A 23,162-nucleotide genomic window follows, 5' to 3' on the forward strand; every position below is an offset into this window, starting at 1 on the left:
AGGTCAATTGCACCACACATACTGCTGTTATGATGAAAAAAGTTTTATATGGACTACACAAACTAAACAAAACCATAAACAAGGAGACTCAGCCAAAAAAGCTTCTATACATAGCAAGCAGGGAACTGTTTAAGCAGTGGCGTCAAATACCAAAACCATACTTGCAAATCTAATTTGGAACTTAGCCCTTTTTAAGTACAGGAGGAAGTCAGGGGAGAAACCCCACATGAAATTTTTAAAAAATATACATACCTACCTTTTCATACTTCTTTTGTCCACTTTCCCCACAAGGAACAAATCAAAGGAAAAGCCCAGGCTCTCTTCCTAAAGTCCCCACATTTATTATGGACTTGTTAAGAGAATCCCCAAATGGGCCTTGGATTTAAGGAGGCAGACTTCACTTTCCTTGTCACTCCTGACAAGTTACCAAGGGAATGCTTAGGACACAGGCACAGAAATCCAGAAGAGGCAAGAAAAAAATATGGCTCACTTAACTTATACATGACATACAAGGGCATCAGTTTCTCCAAATACACTTACACGTGGGTCCTTCACTAGACTCTCAGCAGACTTCTCACATGCAGCACCAGAGTTCTAGCAAGCTGTGAGACATACAGGACAGCAGATCGAGGGTGCACCGGGTCAGTCACTTCATACAAGACAGTCACACATGCCCGCCCCAAGCAAGTCCTCAGGAGCCCACAGCTGTTTGCTTTGTTGAATGGAAGGTTGGGTTTTCTCCCGCCCAAGGTTTCTCCTTGCTGCTGAGCTCTCCACTGTCCCCTCTGGACTCAAGACAGCTGCTCAGCGCAAGCACATGTGTACGTATAAGTGTGTGTGAATTTATTGCTCCTCTGCTGCTGGCTTCTCAACCTGTGACTCTGGAGGAATCAGATACTGGACCTCCTCTGTACTGATGGCTACTTTATCTGGCTGAAGCCACCTCTTGAAATGTTCCAAGGTGCTAGGAAAGAACAAGAGAAAAGGGTGACTGCATCAGACCTGGATGATTAATTACTTCATGATTACCTCAGTTACTCAAACACTGCCTTCCCACCCACAACCAATTTCTTCCCACAGTTGTTTTTCAGTGCTAATGTGGGGAGAACAACAAAACTCCTCTGACAGCTGTGCATCCTGGCAGCTCCCAGGCATGATATACCCCCCGGTGGGCATTTGGGCTATGAGCAGCATCAGGCCCCCTTCAAATGCAGAGCCTCTGAAGGTTGATGAGAACAGCTCAAGAGCTTATGCCTCAGTCCTGACTTTTTCCCCTCAGAACTGGAGAGGAAAGAAATTGTCAAGGGGAGGAAACATTCAAATAAATACCAAATTATTAGTGAGGCTGGAACCTGAGCATCTTGAAATCTCATACCTGAGGCAGCCTGTGACAATTATGCTTAGTTGCACTGAACGCAATTTTGTTTGTTTAGTTATCCTATAGCAATAACCCAAGATGGAAACATGTGAGTGGCAATGTTCCCTAAAAGAGGAAGGGCCACTATGCCAGAAGGCCCTTTTTTTTGTTTGGATCTTTGAGGAGAGGAGAAGTATTCCCCTCTCACTGTCCTTAAATACACAGGATCCTCACTCTAAAGCTATTAGACATTCACGGTAAAATATAAATGACCAGAAATAATGTTAACTTCATTCTATGTTCTACAATAACACATAGTCTTAAGCCATACCCAGAATATTTAAGACACCTCTCAGTGTATGGGGGACTCATGCTGTGGAGGATTTATGTTATGCACAGTTGAATTTCTCAGCCCGTTATTCCCTGGCCAAAAGCAGACCATGAAGAGGGTCACCTACCTGGCCTTCACATCAGTGAAGAAGCACACAATTACCTACAAAATGGCCCCTTTTTAAAATATAAATTTTGAAGTTTGAAAACAAATGTGTATCTACTGTTTCCTGGTGCTTGCTCTGAACAATGATAGATGTGTTCCCACAGATGTAGGCTCAGGGGAACAAGTGCCCACAGCTCCGGGACGCAGATGCTACACAGGCACTTGATCTTCATCTACCACACTTTTCATAGAATTATTTCAATTATTTCTATAGAGAAGGGACAACCACAGCATTTTAGGTATTAAAAAATATACAGAAATGTTAATGAGCCTTCGTGCTGATCTGATTTCAGAGAAAAAGAATTCCTAATTGAGAATTAGGCAGAAGAAAGTTTTAGCTTTTCATCTTAGAACTGGAGAGGAGGAAAATATTCAAGGGGAGAGAGAATATAATACCAAATTATTAGTGAGTCAGGAATCTGTACATCTTCAAGTCTTTTGTGTTTGGGACAGTTTAAAGATCAACTGGGTTGAGCTTTTAAATACAGAAAAGGGCAAAACTTGTATTATTTTCTGAACCCTGAGAAGGTAGCTGTCCTGACCTTTGATGCCACACTGATTCTGAAGGATCTCAGAAAATGCTGATTAAATATTTAAGATGATGTAAGTGAAGGTACTTTGCAAATTAAGAAGTAAAATGTAACTATGAAGTTTTATTCACATGTTGTCCACAATTTCAGCAGCAGTATCTCCATCTGACACTATGAGACTCAAGATCAATGTTAATGATATGTTGTAAACTTAGGTAAAGTCATAGTCCCCTAAAACCTTTTGTTAAAATTCAGGTTTCTAGTCCCCTCACTGTTCTTTATTTTGAATAATTTGTTACTGAACTTTAAAATTCTGTTAGGAATAATAATATTAATAATAGCTAACATTCATACAATACTTACCATGTACAGGCAATGTTCTAAGCACTTTACACATAGGAATTCATTAAACCCTCACAATAACCTTATGAGGTTTCCTCCACTTTACAGAGGAAGTTGAGGCACAGACAGTTTACTCACCCAAGAACATACAAACAGTAAGTGGCAGAGCCATTTTCCCAGTATCAAACATCACCTTGCTCTGTGGCAGAATGCCCTTTCTCCTTTCTGCATCTTGCTTACCTGCAGGTACTATTCAAGTCCTGCCTCCTTCCCTGGCACCAGTGCCATAAGGAGATCAGTATTCTCTCATCTCCCAAAGCATATTCTATCACTTCTACTCATCTGGCTCTTCTCTAATGCTGCCTCATATTGTTAGGTAAGTCTTTATATATATTTGTCATCTCTCCCCAACTAGTTCCAAGGACAAAACACGAGGGTGTTAAACTTCCTTACATGTCCCCTCCACCCCACCCCACCCACCCTCATGACACCAAGCACAGTGACTTTAGTCAGTAGATGCTTAAGAAATTCATTCATTTAGTCTATACAAATTTGAGTGGCTACAATATGACAGAAACTCTGTGAGACAATGCAGATTCAGAGGTAAGAAGACAGTTCCAGTTGTTGATTGATTACTATTTTATTTTCTCAAGTGCATTATGCATTTGTACTTAAAAATATCTGGCCCTGGCCAGATAGCTCAGTTGCTTAGAGTATCATCTGATATGCCATGGTTGTGGGTTCAATTCCTGGTCAGGGCACATATAAGAATCAAACAGTCCTGGCTGGTGTGGCTCAGTGGATTGAATGCCAGCCTAAGAACCAAAGGGTCGCCAGTTCAATTGCTAGTCAGGGCACATGCCTGGATTGCAGGCCAGGTCTCCAGTTGGGAGTGTGCAAGAGGCAACCACACACTGATGTTTCTCTCCCTCTCTTTTTCCATCCCTTCCCCTCTCTCTAAAAATAAATAAATAAAATCTTAAGAAAAAAGAAAAAGAATCAAACAATGGCCCTGGCTGGTGTGGCTCAGAGGACTTACTGCCAACCTGTGAACTGAATGGTCACTAGTTCAATTCCCAATCGGGGCATATGCCTGGGTTGCGGGCCAGGTCCCCAGTTGGGTGTGTGCAAGAGGCAACCAATGGATGCAGCTCTCACACATCAATGTTTCTCCCCCTCTCCTTCTCCCCTCATTCCTCTCTCTCTGTAAATAAAATTTAAAAACAAACAATGACTCCATAAATAAGAGGAACAAAAAATAGATGTTTTTCTCTCCCCTTCTCTATCAAAAATCAGTATTTTTAAAAAATGAAGAAAATGGTTTATTCTCAACTACAGGTATCCCCCATATAACACGATACTTCTATAACACAGTTTTGCTCTAACATGGTTAGAGAATTGGGGAAACTCCCATATAACATGAAATTAGGGAAATCCCCATACAATACTGAATGTGATGAAATTTTGGATTGTAGCCCTGGCTGGTGTGGCTCAGTGGATTGAGCGCGAGCCTGTGAACCAAAGGGTCACTGGTTCAATTCCCAGTCAGGGCACATACCTGGGTCACGGGCCAGGTCGCCAGTTGGGGGCCCGCCAGAGGCAACCACACACTGATGTTTCTCTCCCTCGCTGTCTCCCTCCCTGCCCCTCTCTCTAAAAATAAATAAAATCTTTAAAACAAATTTCTTTGGACTGTATTAATCCAATAAACTCATCCATCAAAGAAATAAAACTGACAACATTAAATGCTTGTTGGAAAAATATATGCCCAGAGTTAATTCAAAGTGAAAATCTAATCAAGCCAGCAGAAAACAGGATAGATGCAATAGCAGAATTAAATAAGTCTTTAGGAGGGGACAGTTTTGACAATACAACTATAGAAGATATACAAGAATTGCTGGTAGAAGAAGAAACTGATGAAGCAGTTTTGGTGGAAATGACATCTGGAATGTGCCAAGATAACTTAGGGGACGATAGCACTGATGAAAATGAAGAAGTTAAACAGTTTACTCTAAAAAGCATAAAGAAAGGCCTAGACTTAGCCAAACAGTTAGTCATGTTTCTTAAATGAAGATACTTTCACTGAAAGGAGCACAAAGTTTAAGAAAGAACTTCAAAGGTGCTTATAATGAAATTTATAAAGAATCTCTCAGCTAAAAGCAAGCAATTGAAAAGAACAGATTTTTTGCAAAAAGTAGAGCATAGAAATCAAGATAATGCTGAAGAAAGTTCAGAGGATGAGAAGATCTTGTCAAAAAGAAAATGTATTTGGTTAATGGAGCTTAGTAGTGATGACGAAGAAAACATTACTTAATTCATATTAATACATAATACTTTTGATGAAAATTGCTTTAATAAAGATATTTCTCTTAATTATAAAAATATGATAGTAGTTTTTTAATTTTTGGAACCTAACCCCCCTTTTTGTACTAGTTCTTTGTTTCATATAACATGGATTCGCATAACACGGCATCTGTTAGGAACCTAACAACTGTGTTACACAGGGTTTATCTGTATATCCAATCTGCGATCAAGATGTAGATAGAGTATTTGCCTTTTGGCAAAGTGGTTTTTCTCAAAAATCTGCTGCTGTACTAAGAGCAAATAGAGCAAATTGACAAAGGATAATTTTAGCTCAGAAAAGCTGATATTGATATGTCACTCTCCCTGAATTCTTCAGAGAAAAAGAAATGCCCACAGTAAAACCAACTGTTGTCTGGAACTGGACTGGGAATCAATTACCTCTCATCAGAATCAAGTCCATCCATGAAGAACTCTGAAGCTAACTTTTCCTGGAGGAACCGATCCCAGCATTCCTTCTTAGCTTGGGCCAGAGTTCGAAGCATGTCCTTAGAGGTCACTTCCTGATTGGAACCTTTGATTCGTCTCAGTTTCTTCTCTAAAGAGGGAAGAAATGGAGCTTAACAAGTAAAGTGAGTATGAAATGAAACTAAATTTAAAATGCAAATACCAACTTAAAAATTCTCTCACTGAGTACATCCACACTCCCTACAAAAGAGCTCATTCTTTAAGGAAGACAGGTAAAGTAAAATGTACATTTTTCTTTTTCTAGCACAATGTCTTCACTCTACATTGTATCAAATAAATGTTTAACCCCAGAAAAGGGAAAAGCCATAGGTTCTCATGAATAAATTGATGGGTGCTTGCTTCAGCAGCACAAACACTAAAATTGGAATGATACAGAGAAGATTAGAATGGCCCTTGCCATATTTTTAGAAAAATTGAGACAACTGCAATAGAATAACAATAAATAAATAAATAAATTGATGGTATGTTTCTTTTTGAAATCACAGAAGCCCAGCAGGTATCTCTTTAAGGAATCCTTGTTCTTCCTGGTTTGACATTGTGTATACTATCATCTTTCTTCAACTCCTTGAAAATAGTCTCTCTGAGGTGTAAATGGTTTTTCTTTTTGTTACAATGATATGAAGTGGTTTCCAAACCTCATGAGAAAGAATGAGAGAAAATGATGAGAGATCCAATGGTTCATTAGACACTAAAATTGATAAGAACTCAGTAACAAGAGATTTTTAAGATTTCTATGTGTGATTAAATTCGTGGTTGAAGAGAAAGAATCTCCCAACACTTTTTAAAGTTGCTCAACTTGTGGTCTGGATATTGGAGCCTAATAAAAACAAACATCTTATAATCTCTTTGAGAGTGATCCATATGGCTTCCTGATGACAGATGTTTAATTACTGTTATTTGCATTTTAAGTATAATTGTTGAACAGATATCCCCTTTTGAAGAATACAAGAAAGGGTATCACCATGTGCGTTTTGCCTTAGTGTAGTCTTGCCTTCAACTATAATAGATAGGTAAATGATAGCTTTGGGGAGGGGGGGGGTAGACATCAAGCCCAATAGAAACTTTATGATTCACAATCCTGTTTTCATTTCTAAACAAGCCACATTGGCTAGCATCCACTGATCAAAACAATAAATACCTTTTGTTGCTGCAAGTTACCACCAAGAGCTCACCCAATCTTAAACATTTGAAGAATTTTTTCACCTTATGAATATGAAAAGGATTATGCACATCTCATGTTGAATTGGCTAAGTTTTTAGTTGTTAATATTAGTGAATTCTCTTTGGTATAGTTTGTTCAGCAATAAAAACAATCTTTAGCCCTGGCTGGTGTGGCTCAGTGGTTGAGTGACTGCCTGCAAACCAAATGGTTGCTGGTTTGATTCCCAGTCAGGTCACATGCCTGGGTTGCGGGCCAGGTTCCCAGTTGGGAACATGTGAGAGGCAATCACACATCGATGTTTCTCTTTCGCCCTTCCTTCCCCTCTCTCTAAAATTAAATAAATAAAATCTTAAAAAAAAATCTTTATATTGTCTGGCCTTGGTTGTCAAGGTGGAAAGTTCTCTTTTGGATTGGAAAAGGTCTTCCCCTCTGAGTGTGCTGAGGCCCTGATTAGGTGTGATCAAAGCTGGGAAGGCAGAAAATGGCGCCATTACATAAGCCAAACCTGCCTGCCATTGTCTCGCAGACTCTGCCATAGGAGCCAGGAGAAAGAAATTTTAATCATTTTCTTAACTGATTTTAGAAAATATCAGGGGAGTTTTAACTTTCCAAACCAATCAAAATCATCACCAAATCCATGAAAGTTTCTCTCTTTTTTTGTCATAAAGCATGAATATTTATTCTAGCTCTGGGAAATAAAAAAAGGTGGGAGGGTAATATTAATATATATACATCCTTTTTTTTCAGATTTTAGTTTTATACATTTTCACATATTTACTCTATTTCTTGTTTTTCAATAAACACCCTTCAAAGTCATCAAATGCATTCTAACACTACTACCTGTACCTCTTCACAAATCATTTAATATTGTTTGCATTGTATTTGCTCTGTGTTTTAGTCACTTATGTGATTGGTCATACTATACATTAGTACATGTAAGGGGTAAACCTGCATTAAGTTATACTCTACATGTCAAAGTTACCCATTACATGATTGTTTCATTATTTGGAACTTCACACACCTTGTAGTTCTCTATGTAGACTATTTTAGCTTCTAGTGCTGTACATATCTACATCTTCTGGCTGGGACTGCCCATGATCCATGACTTTGGGGCCAGGCATAAACTGCATAGCACCTGAGGTGGATTCTGAATTTGTCTTCATTTCAGAGCTGAATTTTGTTGGCAAAGCCACTGAGTGTTTCAGGTTGTGAGTCGTTTTTGCAGGTATTTATTTCAGCAGAGCTTCCTAGCTCAGTTTTTTTCTTTAGGTTCAGGAAGTGACTCTTTTGTTGTTGTTTTTTGTCCACCATAATTTAACTGCTTCATATATTGACTGGCTTGTAGCATATGCATTTTCCCAGTTAACTTTGCAATTATTATGAACTTAACTGGATAACAAATAGGTGCTCCTGAAGTGGACAGTCCTAGTGGAAAACCAATTTTCTTAAATCTAGAAACTTTTCTTGCTGAAACCAAGCCTGCAAATCCTAAAACTGTGACCACTCCAATTTTTGGAAGAAAATCTCATAAAGAATTCTTCAGATAAATATATGCACCAACCAATATAACGACAAGCTGTAGTGTGAATGGAGACAAAAGCCATTCGTAAGTTACCAGGCTGCTCTTCAAAATAATTTAGACTGGAGGATGGTGCAGTATATATGGAGAGCTGCTCTAGTTTCACTAGCTTTTTGGATTCCTCTTCTTTGGCTGCATCACACTTACAGAGGCAAACATCAGACTTGTGGCACAGGTGTCAGCTTTCCCATCCTAATGGCTACCACGTCTATGACCCATGAAAGTTTCTTATAACCCCTGGGCAGAGAGCACCAACAAGCCAAAGGACCTGATTCTTCAGCTTTTTCAGAGTGTTGCTTCTTATTACCATCATCATCAAACAGATATTCTGACTATTACAAAGCAGAATTGTCAACCTCCTCGGCCATGACTACAAATATTACTATTGTATCTTTGGCGGCTTCCTGGCAAATCTCACATTACACCCTCATCTTTCCCATCATTCATCATTCCACCTATGTTTTTCTCATCTTTTTCCTCCAATACACCATTAACAAAATTCCTTTTGTTTTTCTAAGGTATTTCTTAGCAATCATGTAAATTCTAATCTGACTCCTCTGTCTGTTCTTCCTTAAAGCTTTTTGGATTCCTTCTCTTCCTGAATTGCCTTTCCTTCCTCAAGTAATTATTCCCAAGTTTGGTTTTATAAAACATAGATGGGTTTCATGAATGTTTTTTTAAGTATATTTTATTGATTACGTTGTTACAGTAGTTCCAATTTTTTCCCCCTTTGCTCCCCTCTGTCCAGTACCCCCCTTCCTTCCAGCAATCCCACCCCCCTTAGTTCATGTCCATGGGTCATGCATATAAGTTCTTTGGCTTCGTCCTTTCCCATATTATTCTTAACATCCTCCTATTTTGTACTAACCAATTATGCTTCTTAGTCTCTGCACCATTTCCCCATTACTCCCCCTCCCCCCTCCCAGCTGATAACCCTCCAAATGATCCCCATACCTATGATTCTGTTCCTATTTTGGTTTGTTTAGTTGGATTTTGTTTTTACTTTTTAGATTCAGTTGTTGATAGTTGTGAGTTTGTTGTCATTTTAGTGTTCATAGTTTTGATCTTCTTTTTCTTAAGTAAGTCCCTTTGACATTTCATATAATAATGGCTTGGTGATGATGAACTCTTTTAGCTTCACTTTTCTGAGAAGCACTTTATCTGCCCTTCTATTCCAAATGATAGCTTTGCTTGATAGAGTAATCTCGGTTGTAGGTTGCTTTTCATCACGTTGAATGCTGCTTGCCAGTCCCTTCCTGCCTGCAAAGGGTCCTCTGAGAAATCAGCTGATAGTCCTATAGGCACCCCCCTGTAGGCAACTCTCTGCCTCTCTCTTGCTGCCCCAGGACTCTGTCTTTATCTTTCACCTTTGGCATCTCAATCATGATGCATCCTGGTGTGGTCCTCTCTGGGTCCGGCTCACCCGGGACCTTCTGTGCTTCCTGGACCTGTATGTCCAACTCCTTCGCAAAATTTGGAATGTTGTCCTCATTTTTTTCAATTCTTGCTTCCTCATTCTGCACTAGTTGACTGTTTTTTTTCTTCCTTATGTTCCAGATCACTGATTTGAACCCCGGTTTCCTTCCCTTCACCATTGCTTTTGTGTGCATTTTCCTTCATTTCACTTAGCATAGCCTTTACTTCTTCTCTTATGTGTTTGCCATACTCAAGCATATCTGTCAAGCCTGTGAGCATCTTTATCATCAGTGTTTTCAATTCTGTGTCTGTTAGGTTGTCTATTCCCTCATATGTTAGGTTGACTATCTCCTCGTCGCTTAGTTCTCCCACTGGAACCTTGATCCGTTCCCCCTTTTGGGCCATACTTCTCTGTCTCCTCATTCTGACAGGCTCCTGTGTTTGTTTGCCTCTGTGTCTTAGGTAGAGCTGTTGCACCTGTTACATTGGAAGGGGTGGATCCTTAGGGATTCCTCAGTACAGGGCAATCTATTTCACTACACTGTGGTGCTATATGTGGGGGAGGGGCCTGAGAGGGAACAATGCTGCCTGCCCAGCACTTGCCCCTTTTCCAGGCACCTCTCCCACTTCCACACTGGATTGGCGCCCCTCTAGCTGCTGTCCTGGCTATTGTTCCCAGAGTGGGTGGGTCTGTGGATGTTCTAGGACTGTGGGGGCCCTTTAATCAAGTAGACTCTGCTGAGACCGGCAGTTTCTGCCTCTACCCCAACCTCCACTGGTTTGCAGTCAGAAGAAATGAGCCTTCATTTTCCTTGGTGCTGGGACCGTGAGCTGCAATGTCTGGTGAAGAGCTGGGAACGCTCCCCAGGTATCTCTCTTAACTTTTTAAAACGCTTTCTGCTGGCCTGTCACTGCCGCTGCTGCTGCACCACCACACTGCATTCTCTCCGCCCCTCCTACCTGTCTGGATGAGTATTTCTTCTTTATTTCTTTGTTTGCTGGACTTCCATGCAGTTTGATTTTCTGGAACTTCTGGTTGTTTCTAGTTTTGAGGTAGTTGTATTCCTTCTTAGTTGTGGAGGGAGACACAGCATGTTTGTCTATGTCTCCATCTTGGCCGGAAGTCCTCATAAATGTTTAATAATAAAAATGTACAACAATTTTGAAGTGTGACAATCACTGCCCTAGACTGATATTGCTCTTTCCCCTTAGTATAGGACAATCTCAATCTCTTTCCTGTGTTTGGAGTCTCTCTAAACACTTATGCTTAAGGCATAGGACAAGACAGTTAAATGTGTTCAGGAGATATTAAAATATAAAATAGCTAACAAGAAGCAGAATGAATTTTATGTCAATATGCTCCCATTCCAACAATGAATCTATTTAACATAACAGTTTTTCAAACCATAGCATCACAAAGCTACATGTAGCTCTGGGGCCATGACATTTTCTTTCAGGATGGTAAAAGGTTTGATACTTTAGAGTTATTTGAATATATGAGCCACCAGTAGTAAGCAAAAGGATCTCCAGAATGCCAAGAAATAAAGCAGAATTTAGATAAAACAGAGGCGAGAAATGATAAAGACTGTTTTAAGGGACATACAAGAAGAAGGAGGTCCTTCCCATAACCAACCTAAAAAAACCCAATTTTTTTAAGAACAGAAAACCAGGTTTGATATAAAAGAACTTCAACAAGCGCCTTTAAACCCATCAGTTTACGATTTCTTAAAAAAGAGCCATCTAACTTACCTAGAGATGCTAAATACACTTCTGAATCCTGCAAGGGAGCCCAAGGCTTTATGGCTGGCTGAGTAGCAAAGTCTGGGGCCTCCCTCTGGCCTGTGCCTGCAGGGTAAGAATCCATAAAGGAGTCTGAGAAGGCATTTTTGGCACCATCCTCTGGGTCAGGATTTGGCAGACAGGAACAGATTTCAGCCCAAAGATCTGGGCCAGATTTTGTGGCTGTAGAGTCAATGCTCTCAAACATTTTCATCTGGAATTTGAGCTGAAAAACAGAAGCTCAAGTGAGCAAGCACTGGCCTTAAGAATACAGTATAAGTATATAGTACTCAAATACGTTTACTCATTGAACGTAATATGCTTTTAAGAAATTTCTCTTAACAAAATATAAAATCTCTTCTATTAGGTTTCTGTGTTACAGATAAAAAATGACAAAAAGGTGATTGTGTCCCTCTTCTGGCTCTGCATTCAAGTTGTTTTCATAATGAAGTTTGTGTTTAAAAATGGAATTTCTACAAGTCAGATACAAAAGGACAAATATTGAATGATTCCACTTATATGAGGTGTCTAGTGCAGTCAAATTCATAGAGACAGAAAATTGGACAGTGGTTGCCAGGGGGTTTGGGATGGAGGAATGGGAGTTACTGATTAATGGCTACAGAATTTCAGTTTGGGAAGTTCTAGAGAGGGATTGTGGTGATGGTTGCACAACAATGTGAATACCACTGAATTATACACCTAAAAATGGTTAAAATAGTAAAATTTATGTTTGTATGTTTTAAAACACACATATGTGTGCATGCATTTCTATGTCATTTCCAGTGAAGACAATCATCCTGCACTTTTCTCCAAAAATCTCCCAAATGCAACCACTCTATCCTCAGCCAGTTAAAATCTGTTCTCAATAGGGCACAGACTAAAGGTCTTGCCCAGTCCCATATACATAAGGATTATAAAAGTGCTGCCTGGTGAAGTGTCTCTCAGAAGCACTATCATATGCAAAGGCCCATGTGCTCATTACAAGTAGAAGCTGGCCTGTATGCCTCATGTTCTTATTTTAATAGACACTGAAAGATAGACATGTTCATCATTTTGCAGATGAAGAATCTGTAGGATCTGAGGATCAGAAGGGTATCTTGTCAATGGTAGGTATGTTATTGCTATATGGTGAGTCCTTGATTGGAAACCAGATATGTGCCACTCCAAAATCCACGTTTTTACCCAATACTGTACCATTCTGCCTGAAAGTAGCCCAAACAGAGGTAGATGGTTAAGGGCTACGCACAGCGCACGGGGGCTTTCATTAGTATCTAGTCTTACAAGATGGGTTGACATCTCCTCACAAGAAGAGCCTTTGAGATTAGGAAGGCTGCTAACCCAAACCTGCGCAAGGTCCCGGAAGTGAAGGGACAGATATGTCAAGGCGGCCCTGAATGAACTGATGCCGGGGACCACAATGAACCCCCACCCCACCCAAAAATCGTTTAAATGCACCCAAATCAAAATTTGCTCAAAACCGGAGCCCAGGTCCCCCTTCCTCCCAGGAAGCGCACAGCGCAGGGAGCTTTGGTGTCCAGACCCCGGCCTCCGTCACTCTGGCCTCAAAGACTGGCTCGGCGGGATGAATCAGAGTCCGAGGTCTCTCTGTGGTGTTCCAGGATGGAGCCCCAGCTGAGGATACAAGACGCTGGGGCTTCGGCCTTATCTCACCTACCGTAACAGCCTGCTCAGCAGCCCGCAATGCCCAGCTCAGCTCCGTCTCTCAGTTCAGTAGAAATAGGTGGGCGGAGTCTCCCGAGTGACGGATCCTTGAAGTCCTCCAACCACCGCCATGGCTGGCGATGTTCTGTGCCTCCATAGGTCGGGCGCATAAGGAAGTGAGGAGCTGAGTGCAAAGAACGAGTGGGCGGGCCTGATGTTGCCGGGGAAACGGTGGAGTTCAGTTCCCTGGGCCGCCGCTGTCCCCTGGAGCTAGATTGAGTCAACTATTTCTTTATTTTCGTTGACTTTTAGAGAGGGAGGGAGAGAGAGAGAAATATAGATTTGTCATTCCACTTATTTATGTTATGCATTCATTGGTTGCTTCTCGTATGTGTCCTGACTGGAGACCGAACCCTGACCCTTGGCACTTTGGGAAGGTGCTCTTACCAACTGAGTAACTGGGCCAGGGCTCGTTCCATTTACTTCTGTGTGTTTCAGCAGAAGGGGACAGTACCCTCTACCCATTTCCTGCTTGGTTGAGGAAGCCTGGTTTTCAAGACCTTTGACTTTGCTAGCTTCCTTGAGCCAAGTTCACCTCCTCAGCAATTCTCTGGGCTGGTGTCTCCGAAAATTTCAGCCCTTCGCTACCCAAGTTAGAACACTTCTGCGACTCGAATGGGGAAGGAAGAGACTTTTCTTACAGGACATCCATCTCCCATTCAAGTTATGAAGCTTTCCTTCATTCATTTAGTCAATAGTCGCCAAGCTCCTGCTGTGTTCTAGGCATTGTGTTAAGCGGGAATTAAAGACAGACTTGTTATGGGTCCCAGATGTCTTTACAGCTTAGTGTAAGAGGGTACACCATTGGGCAGACAACTTTATATATAACAGCAAACAGTTATAGAGAATATGAGAGAAGTGTGGCCAGAGTACGCATAGGAGAGAGTGGTGTTGGGACCTGTGTCAGAAACACTTTTTAAAAGGAGGTGACCTTTGCCCTGGTCAAGTGGCACAGTTGGTTGGAGCATCCTCCCCTACATTAAAAGGTTGTAGGTTCAATTCTAGTCAGGGCAAATACCTAGGTTATGGGCGCATCTGGGAGGTAACTGGTCGATGTTTCTCTCTCTCTTTCCCTTCCTCTCTAAAATCAATAAATATGTCCTCGGGTGAGGATTAAAACTAATTTTTTTTATAAGGAGGTGACCTTTGACATCTTTTAGGGGTTATCAATATGCTCAGATGCAACTCTTCCTCACTGCTAAAACCCCAATTTCCATGGCTGGTTACTCCTAAGAAAACATGTGGAAAGACATCAGCCAACCATCAGCAGAAGTAACTTGGCTTATGATCAGTCTCTAGATGTGTCCAAAGCAAATATGGCTACAGTGTTAATAATAACTAACATGTGAAAGGAAACTACAAGGTACTCCCTTGCTCACATTTATAACCATATTAGAATATGCAAAGAGAAGGAAGTGGAAAGCAAAGAATTTACAAAACAAAGGAGCAGATACTAGACAAGATTTTGATGGTGCATTTTTTTTTTTTTTTCTGTGTGGTTGCCTGTCACTCACGCCCTCAACTGGGGACCTGATGTGCAACCTAGTAATATGCCCTGACTGGGATTCGAACCAGCGACACTTGGCTCACAGGCCGACGCTCAGTCCAGTGATGATGGTGCATATTTACAGGGAATAAATGAGGGGAGTGGAATCTCCCAGTGACGGATCCTTAGAGTTCTCCAACTACCACCCTATGTGGTAACATGAATCTAGCAGCATCTGATTCATAGAAAGGAGCACGCTCATAGGCTTATGGGTACTCCATCAAACTATCCCATGGCCTCTCAACTCACTTATGCCTTTTTCTCTGATTTCCTGCTCTCCAAGCAAACTCTTGATTTCAAATTTGGTCTCTTAAATATCTCGATTAGGATGCCTTTAACTGTAGGCACAAATGGAATACATTTTATAACTTAAAGTTACAGCTGTAAATTGACAAATTGGCATCTTTAGTGACTCACCCATGTCCTCTGAGTAATTAGTGTGTGTGCTGAATAAACCCAAACCAGATCCCGAACTTGCACAGCTGAAGCCATGGTGATCTCCTCCTCTCCGACAACTTTGCATACTGGGAAGCCACCATTAAGGCAGTGAGCATCCCTCTATTTTGGACTCTGCTTAGGACCTGAATAGACATTTCTCCAAAGAGGACATAGAGATGGCCAACAGACACATGAAAAGATACGTATCACTAATCATCAGAGAAATGCAAATTAAAACCACAATGAGATATTGCCTCACAGCTGTCAGAATGGCTAGCATCAATAAATCAACAAACAGCCTGGCTGCTGTGGCTCAGTGGATTGTGCGTCAGCCTGCGAGCCAAGTGTCACTGGTTCGATTCCCAGTCAGGGCACATGACTAGCTTGCATGTCAGGTCCCCAGTTGGGGGCACAAGTGAGAGGCGACCACACAGTGGTGTTTCTCTCCCTTTCTTTCTCCTTTCCCTTCCCTCTAAAAATAATAAACAAACAAATGAATTATTAAAAAATAAATAAACAAATCAACAAACAATGTATTGGCAAGGATGTAAAGAAAAGGGGTTCCTCATTCACCGTTGTTGGGATTGTAAATTGGCGCAGCCACTAAGGAAAACAGTATGGAGTCTCCTCAAAAAAATAAAATCAGAACTACCTTATGACCCAGCAATTTTACTTCTGGGTATTTATCCAAAGAAAACAAAAACACTAATTCGAAATTACAAATGTGGCCCTGGCTGGGTAGCTCAGTTGGTTAGAGCATCATCCCAATACACCAAGGTTGTGGATTCAATCTCAAGTCAGGGCACATACAAGAAACAACCAATGAATGCATAATAAGTGAAACAACGAAATTGACTTCTCTCTCTCTAAAAAAAAATAAAATAAAATCTATTAGTCCTGAGTGGTGTGGCTCAGTTGATTGGGCATTGTTCCTCAAAGCAAAAGATCACTGGTTTGATTCCCAGCAGGGGCACACGCCTGGGTCACAGGTTCAGTTCCCGCATTGGTGGGTGTGGAGGAAAGGCAACCGATAGATGTTTCTGTTTCCCTCTCACATCGATATTTCTCTCCTTCTCTTTCTCTCCCTTCCTTCCCTCTCTCTAAAAATAAAACATTTTTAAAAATCAATTCTTTTAAAAATAAGAGGCCTGGCTGGTGTGGCTCAGGTAGTTGGTGTCATCCTGTAAACTGAAAGGTCACAGGTTTGATCCCTGGTCAGGGCACATAGGAGAGGCAGCCTATCCCGTTTCTCTTACACATAGCACATGGATGTTTCTGTCTTTCTCCCTCCCTTCTCCTCTCTCTTAAATACATACAGACGCACATCTCTTTTCAGGAGCTTTTCCAGACCCAACGACTCTTGACTATATCTACATGAAATCAACGCTTTTGGTGAGTCTGTCTCACAGTCTCTCAACAGGCCACCAATTCATTCAACTCCTTCCCCTCACTCCCTTTTTTCCCTGCCCCCCCCCCGCCCCCAATCGGGTACTGGGCCTCAGGATTGGCTGGTGCTGAGTGACGTACTCAGATCGCGACCCAGAGTGGCGCCCGCGTGGTTATGTGGCTAGGCGCCCGCGTATGGCTCCCAATTCTCGTGCAGAAGTGTTTTCACCTCCGGTGCCTCAGGTTTGCCAGACCTTTCGGTGTCCATAGCGGCCCGATGGCGGAAACGCTCTCGACTGGGGCGGAGGCAGCGAGCAGGCTGATGGCTCCGGCTCAGCAAAACGGAGCTGCGGACAGTGTTGCGAGGGGTGAGTGGCCCCCAGGGCGCCGGCAGCCGGCGTCCCAGGCAACACACCCGGGCCCGAGGGAGGGGCAGCAGGCCACAGGGAGCGAGGAGCAAGCCCCGGCTGCACTGCAGGACCCAGGCAAGCGGAAGAAGCGACGGGGCGCAGCAGCGGAGCGCGTGGTGCCACCCCCGAAAAAGCGCCGGACAGGGGTGAGCTTCGGCGATGAGCACTTTGCAGAGACCAGTTACTACTTCGAGGGGGGCCTACGCAAAGTGCGGCCTTATTACTTTGACTTCAGAACCTACTGCAAAGGCCGCTGGGTGGGCCACAGTTTGCTACACGTCTTCAGCACCGAGTTCCGAGCCCAGTCGCTGGCCTACTACGAGGCGGCAGTCCGAGCGGGGCGTCTGCACCTCAACGAGGAGCCGGTACAGGACCTCAGCATTGTGCTCAAGGTGGAGTCCTGATAGGGCTGGCCAGAAGGGAGCGAGGAAAGGGGCACGGTTTTTTTTCTGAACTAGTAGGGCATAGGTACTGGAGTAAAACCGGGGTAATTCTGAAGCGTTCTCACTTTCACTTGGAACAGTCTTTTAGCTCTCTCCTCTCACCCCATCTGCACAAGTAGCCTCAGAGCTTCAAAACTAGTGCTTTCTTGTTTCCAAAGGACAGAAGTTGGAATTCTTGTGGCTCTTTTATGCAGTCTCGTACCAGTGGCACAGACGTTGATCACTTTCTATTTTGCATTGTGGATCTCTGTACAAATAGTATAGTAGAGGTTATCATTTATGTCTCCTTACTATGTGTTGAGCACAGAGTTAAGCATTTTAAATACTTAACATTTAATTTTATTGACAGCCTTGTGCGGTATTTATTGCCCCCTCATTTTACTTGTGAGGAAACTAAATTAAGTAAACCTCACAGAGGTAAGGCAACAGTGTCACCTCCAAAGCCTGTGTTCCTATAACTACTTAAATTATTTATTATAGAGCCTGATATGATAGAATTATGAACTGTCAGGGGGAAAGACCAGAGCTGTCTAGCCCAGTGCTTTGACCCTTCTTTAAAATTCCTTTATAGCTACGAGGTATCAGACACCCCTGTCAGTAACACTGGCTCACCAGGTTGTGAAGGGAGACGAGGCGATGTAAGCATTTGGCAAATGGGTTGTTTGAATCCTCTCTCTTATCCCAGTTTTGAGAAGCACTGATCTGGTCTAGCCTTCACATTTTACAGAAAAGGGAACTAAGGCCCGGAGAAGTGAAGGGACTTGCAATGTAGGTCTAGAGCTCAGATCTCTGGACTTAAAGTATGGTGTAATTTCTTGAAGGTCATTGAAAAGTGATGATTTATGGAGGGGTCTTTTTCCCTCCATTTTAGACAAATTTAACATTTTAAATATAACATTATAGAGAAACTACAAATAAGCAAAATCAAAAACCATTCACCACCCAGAGACAGTACCATTAACATTTTTGTATATGTCCTTTTTAAAAAAAAATGTTTTAGAAATTTATTATGCATGCACATTTAATGTTGACTTGAGAGTTTCTGCATAAACACATTTAAAAAGAAGTTGGGGGTAGTCAATAAGCCCTATTGTGATAAAAAAAACTTCTTACTATATCTTGCCAAGTTTAGGTATATCTGTATTTCTACATTATTATTATTATTTGGTTTCTTTTTGTTTGTTTTTTAGTATACTTTACTGATTATGCTGTTACAGTTGTCCCAATTTCTTTTCCCTTTGTTCCCCTCCATCCAGTGACCCCCCTCCCTCCAATTGTCCCCTCTCTAGTCCATGCCTGTTGGTTGTGCATATAGTTCTTCTCAACATCTTTCTGTCTACTCCACTCCCTCCTACTATGCTCCTTAATTCCTGTACCATCTCTTTTCATTTCCTCCCTTCCCCCTCCCTGCTGACCTCCCCCCATAATGTTCCCCATACCTATAATTCTTTTCCCACTCTCATTGCCTACTTAGTTTGCCTTTGTTTTGGTTCCCTAGCTTCTGTTGTTGGTTGTTGTGATACAGTTTTCATTTTAATGTTCATAGTTTTGATCCTCCTCCTTCTAAACAAGTCCCTTTAACATCTCATATAACAGTGGTTTGGATCTAATGGACTCCTTCAGTTTTACTTCGTCCTGGAAGTGCTTTCTCTGCCCTTCTATTCTGAATGACAGCTTCACTGGATAGAGTAACCATGATTGTAGGTTTTTGCTTTTCATTACTTTGAATAGTTCTTGCCAGTGCCTTCTTGCCTGCGGAGTTTCTTTTGAGAAATCAGCTGATAGCCTTATTGGGACCCCTTTGCACGTAATTCTCTTCTTCTCTGTTGCTGCTTTTAAGATTCTCTCTTTATCCTTAATTTTTGACATTTGTATTATAATGTGTCTTGGTGTGGTTCTCCCTGGGTCCAATTCATTTGGAACTCTCTGCTTCCTGGACCTGTAAGTCTATGTTCCTTCCCCAAGTTCGGGAAGTTCTGCTTCATTGTTTTTTCACATAATTTTTCAATGTCTAGTTCTTCTTCTTCACCTTCTGGCAACCGTGTGATGCAGATGTTGGCCCGCTTATAGCTGTCCCATAGGTTTCTGAGCCTCTCCTCATTTTCCTCACTTTTTGTTTCCTCTTTCTCCACTGGTTGACTGTTTGTTCCTTCCCTATATTCTGATTTGTTGATTTGATCCCTGGTTTTCTTTCCCTCACCACTATTTTAGTATGTATTTTTGTTCATTTCAGCAGGACTAGCCTTCATTCCTTCTCAGTCTTGTTTAAGATCAGCTGTCAGGTCTGTAAGCATTCGTATAACCAAAGCTCTGAACTGTGCCTTAGAAAGATTTCCTATCTGCTGCTTTATTAGATTAGATATTTGGTGGCTGGTCAGCTGCATCACTGGGATCTCTATCATGATCCGTGTCATCCTGACAGTTTTGTGTTAACCTTTGCTTCCTGGGCGGGGCTGTCACACCTCCTATGCTATAGGGAGCGGAGCCCTGTGCACTCGTCACAACCGGGCGACCCTTCTCACCATGTTGTGGTGTTTTGTGTGGTGGCGGGGGTCCAAGATGGATTCTTGCCCTTCACTCTCTGCTGAGAGACCGGGAGCCTCCTCCTCCATCCCCACCCCCTCCGGGTCTCATAGTCCAAGGCAATGGGGGTCTGCCTTCCCTGGTGTTGGAATCGTGAGCTGACGGGTCTGGTCTGCAGCCGGGGGTGCTCCCCAGGCACTTTTGCCTCCCCTTAAATATGGGTGTCTGTGCTTACCATCATCACTGCTGCCGCCGCCGCCAGCGTAGCTTGACCTCTCCACCCCAAGTTCGCCCCTCCAACCATCTGGATGAGCACCACTTCTTTATAACTTCATATGTTGGTCTTCTATTTATTTTCTGGAACTTCTGGTTATTTCTGGTTTTGCGGTACTGTAGTTGTATTCCTTCTTAGTTGTGGAGGGAGATGGAGCGTGTCAATCTAGGCCTCCATCTTGGCCGGAAGTCTCCTGTGTGTGTATATGTCCTTTTAGTTCTTTTTTCTAGTGCCTGCTTCTGCCTTTGTGGTGTGTCTGCACTTTTACAAAATGAGAATGTACTCTACATACTCCTTTTTTTGTGTGTAAGGATATATTGTGATCATTCTTCCATGTCAATAAATAATAGGAAGCTGTGTGTGAAATTGACCGATTATAGGCTGCTGGTTCCTGGGCTGACCAATTGCCTATGTCATTGGCAGGACAATGACTTCTTACGGAACACAGTGCACAGGCATGAGCCACCAGTCACAGCAGAGCCTGTCCGCCTGCTGGCTGAGAATGAAGACATGGTGGTTGTAGACAAGCCTTCTTCCATTCCTGTCCACCCCTGTGGCCGCTTCCGACACAACACGGTCATTTTCATCCTGGGCAAGGAGTACCAACTTAAGGAGCTACACCCACTGCATCGGCTTGACCGCCTTACTTCGGGGGTCCTCATGTTTGCCAAGACAGCAGCTGTTTCAGAGAGAATACATGAACAGGTTCGGGAACGGCAGGTAAGCCTGGCTTTTGTCTCAGGCAGGTCACTTCTTGGGCTCACAAATGCTGTGTGTCAAAAGGGCATCACTGAGTTCTAGCTGAGGAAGGCCTTTATATTTATCTGGCCAAGCTTCCTAACTTCAGGGAGGTCGAGGCCTAAAGTGCCAAAAACAGGTTATTAATATCTCTTATGTTTCAAGAGATTTTTAGAGATGGCATACACTGCCTCTCTTCGTAATTTGCTCTTTTGAAGTTTTAAAGTGCTGACAGGCTGAGCAAGGTTTTTGAGATTGTGGGGAGAGCTTACTTGGTGGAAAGATTGTGGATGAAATCAGAATAGTCTTGGGTAGAAGAGTTGAATGGTAGTGACTGTGGTCTTGAGACTTGTAATTCTGGATCTGATACATTTATTGAGTGCTTATTATGTACCAGGCTAAGTACCAAATACATTAGAGCCTTACTGAATCCTTATATCAGCCCTTTGAGATAAATGCTTTTCTAATTTCACTTTTTATAGATAAGTTAATGGGATTTAAAGAGGCTAAGTAGTGGACTCAGAATCATGAAACTGGCAAATGGTGGAGCTGGGGTTCGCATCTCCTGTCTGGCACTGGTGTATACCTCACACTTGCAGAGGGTCTGGGCCCGATGAGTTTAGGCTTTGTGCTGATTTTCTCCCTCTTTCATCCTGTGTAGCTGGAGAAGGAGTATGTGTGCCGGGTGGAGGGGGAGTTCCCTGCCGAGGAAGTAACCTGCAAGGAACCCATCCTGGTAGTGTCTTATAAGGTGGGGGTGTGCCGTGTAGATACTCGGGGCAAACCCTGTGAGACGGTGTTTCAGAGACTGAGCTACAACGGCCGCTCCAGTGTGGTGCGGTGTCGGCCACTCACAGGTCGCACCCACCAGATCCGAGTCCACCTCCAGTTCCTGGGCCACCCCATCCTCAATGACCCAATCTACAACTCAGCGGCATGGGGCCCCTCTCGGGGCCGGGGTGGCCACATTTCCAAGACAGATGAGGAATTGCTGCGGGACCTTGTGGCAGAGCACCAAGCCAAGCAGAGCCTGGATGTGATAGAGCTCTGTGAAGGTGACCTGTCCTCAGGACTCACGGACTCTACAGCTCCCTCCTCAGCGCTGGGCAAGGACCACCTAGAAGACTTGGCTGCATCTGCCCAAAAGATGGATGGAGTACTGGAGGCAGCCCCTCAGGATCTGGACACAGTGGCCCTGGCACCGGGGAATGCAGCTGAAACAAATGTTGGGAATCCAGACATGGACCCGCTCTGTGCAGAGTGCCGACTGGTGCGACAGGACCCCTTGCCCCAGGACCTTGTGATGTTTCTGCATGCCCTGCGGTATAAAGGGCCAGGCTTTGAGTACTTTTCACCAATGCCTACCTGGGCACAGGATGACTGGCAAGAGAACTGAGACCTGTGCCCTATGGAGAAATTATTTCCTGGGTTGGAAGAGGCCATGAAGTAGGAACTGACCTCATGGAGTGCTACTCAAGCTTTCTATAAGGAGTGAAGTGAAGTTGGACTCCTAAAGGAACTGTTTATACTTGTCGACTCTTGTCAGCTAGAGTTTGGGGACTTTTTAGTTTATAAATATATCCCCTTTTCTTATACCTTGGGTGTCTGGTTTTTCTACTGTTTGGGTTTTTTTGTTTGTTTGTTTTTGTAGTTGAAGTAAATTCATATAACATACAATTAACCATATTAAGGTATACTGTTTAGTGGCATTTAGCACATTCACAGTTTTGTGCAACCATTACTTCTTTTCTACTTCTAAAACATTTTCATCATCCAAAAGGAAACCCATACCTAATAAACAGTTATTCTCCATTTCTCCTTCATCCCAGCCACTGATAACCATTAATCTACTTTTTGTCTCAATAGATTTTCCTTTTCTGGACTTTTCATATAAATGGAATCATATAATAAGAGATCTTTGGTGTCTGTCTTCTTTTGCTTAGCATAATGTTTTTAGGGTTCATTCAATTTATAGCATACATCAGTACCTCAGTCCTTTTTATGGCTGAATAATATTCCATTGTATGGGTATACAGTACTATACTGGCCATATCTTTGTATACAGATTTTTGTTTGAATGTGTATTTTCAGTTATTTAGTATGTACCAAAAAGGAGAATTGCTGAGTCACTGAGTCATATGATAATTCTGTGTTTAACTTATTGAGGAATCATGAAACTTCCACAGTGGCTGA

At 42.5% G+C, this 23,162-nt stretch overlaps 2 protein-coding genes, 1 non-coding gene and 1 pseudogene across 5 annotated transcripts; 2 read left to right on the top strand and 2 right to left on the bottom strand.

Moving 5' to 3' along the window:
• Window positions 1-325: 325 nt before the first annotated feature.
• Window positions 326-13,249, bottom strand: CCDC32 (coiled-coil domain containing 32). Of its 2 annotated transcripts, XM_090270416.1 has the most exons (4): window positions 13,165-13,249; window positions 11,460-11,715; window positions 5,468-5,624; window positions 326-964 (listed from the first exon to the last, which is right to left on the bottom strand). In XM_090270416.1, exons 2-4 carry the CDS (start codon window positions 11,701-11,703, stop codon window positions 844-846), a joined length of 522 nt encoding a protein of 173 aa, XP_090126542.1. In that variant the 5' UTR covers window positions 11,704-11,715; window positions 13,165-13,249; the 3' UTR covers window positions 326-843. The 2 variants fall into 2 exon arrangements, with proteins under 2 accessions (XP_090126542.1, XP_090126543.1); XM_090270417.1 differs by lacking the exon at window positions 326-964 and having other exon boundaries at window positions 5,464-5,624.
• LOC150016289 (U6 spliceosomal RNA) lies at window positions 5,886-5,989 on the top strand. The gene has a single exon (XR_016510223.1). It is a non-coding gene; the product is annotated as a U6 spliceosomal RNA (small nuclear RNA).
• Window positions 7,762-8,494, bottom strand: LOC150016290 (MICOS complex subunit MIC27 pseudogene; annotated as a pseudogene).
• Window positions 13,250-16,725: 3,476 nt separating the features above from the next.
• On the top strand, window positions 16,726-22,564 carry RPUSD2 (RNA pseudouridine synthase domain containing 2). Of its 2 annotated transcripts, none has more exons than XM_090271963.1 (3): window positions 16,726-17,383; window positions 20,655-20,951; window positions 21,631-22,564. In XM_090271963.1, the coding sequence occupies exons 1-3, from the start codon at window positions 16,757-16,759 to the stop codon at window positions 22,363-22,365; spliced, it is 1,659 nt and encodes a 552-aa protein (XP_090128089.1). In that variant the 5' UTR covers window positions 16,726-16,756; the 3' UTR covers window positions 22,366-22,564. The 2 variants fall into 2 exon arrangements, with proteins under 2 accessions (XP_090128089.1, XP_090128088.1); XM_090271962.1 differs by having other exon boundaries at window positions 16,740-17,137.
• The last annotated feature ends 598 nt before the right edge of the window (window positions 22,565-23,162 follow it).

This window comes from Furipterus horrens, unplaced genomic scaffold, assembly GCF_987537825.1.
Source record: "Furipterus horrens unplaced genomic scaffold, mFurHor1.1.pri manual_scaffold_3, whole genome shotgun sequence".
Lineage (NCBI taxonomy): Eukaryota > Metazoa > Chordata > Mammalia > Chiroptera > Furipteridae > Furipterus > Furipterus horrens.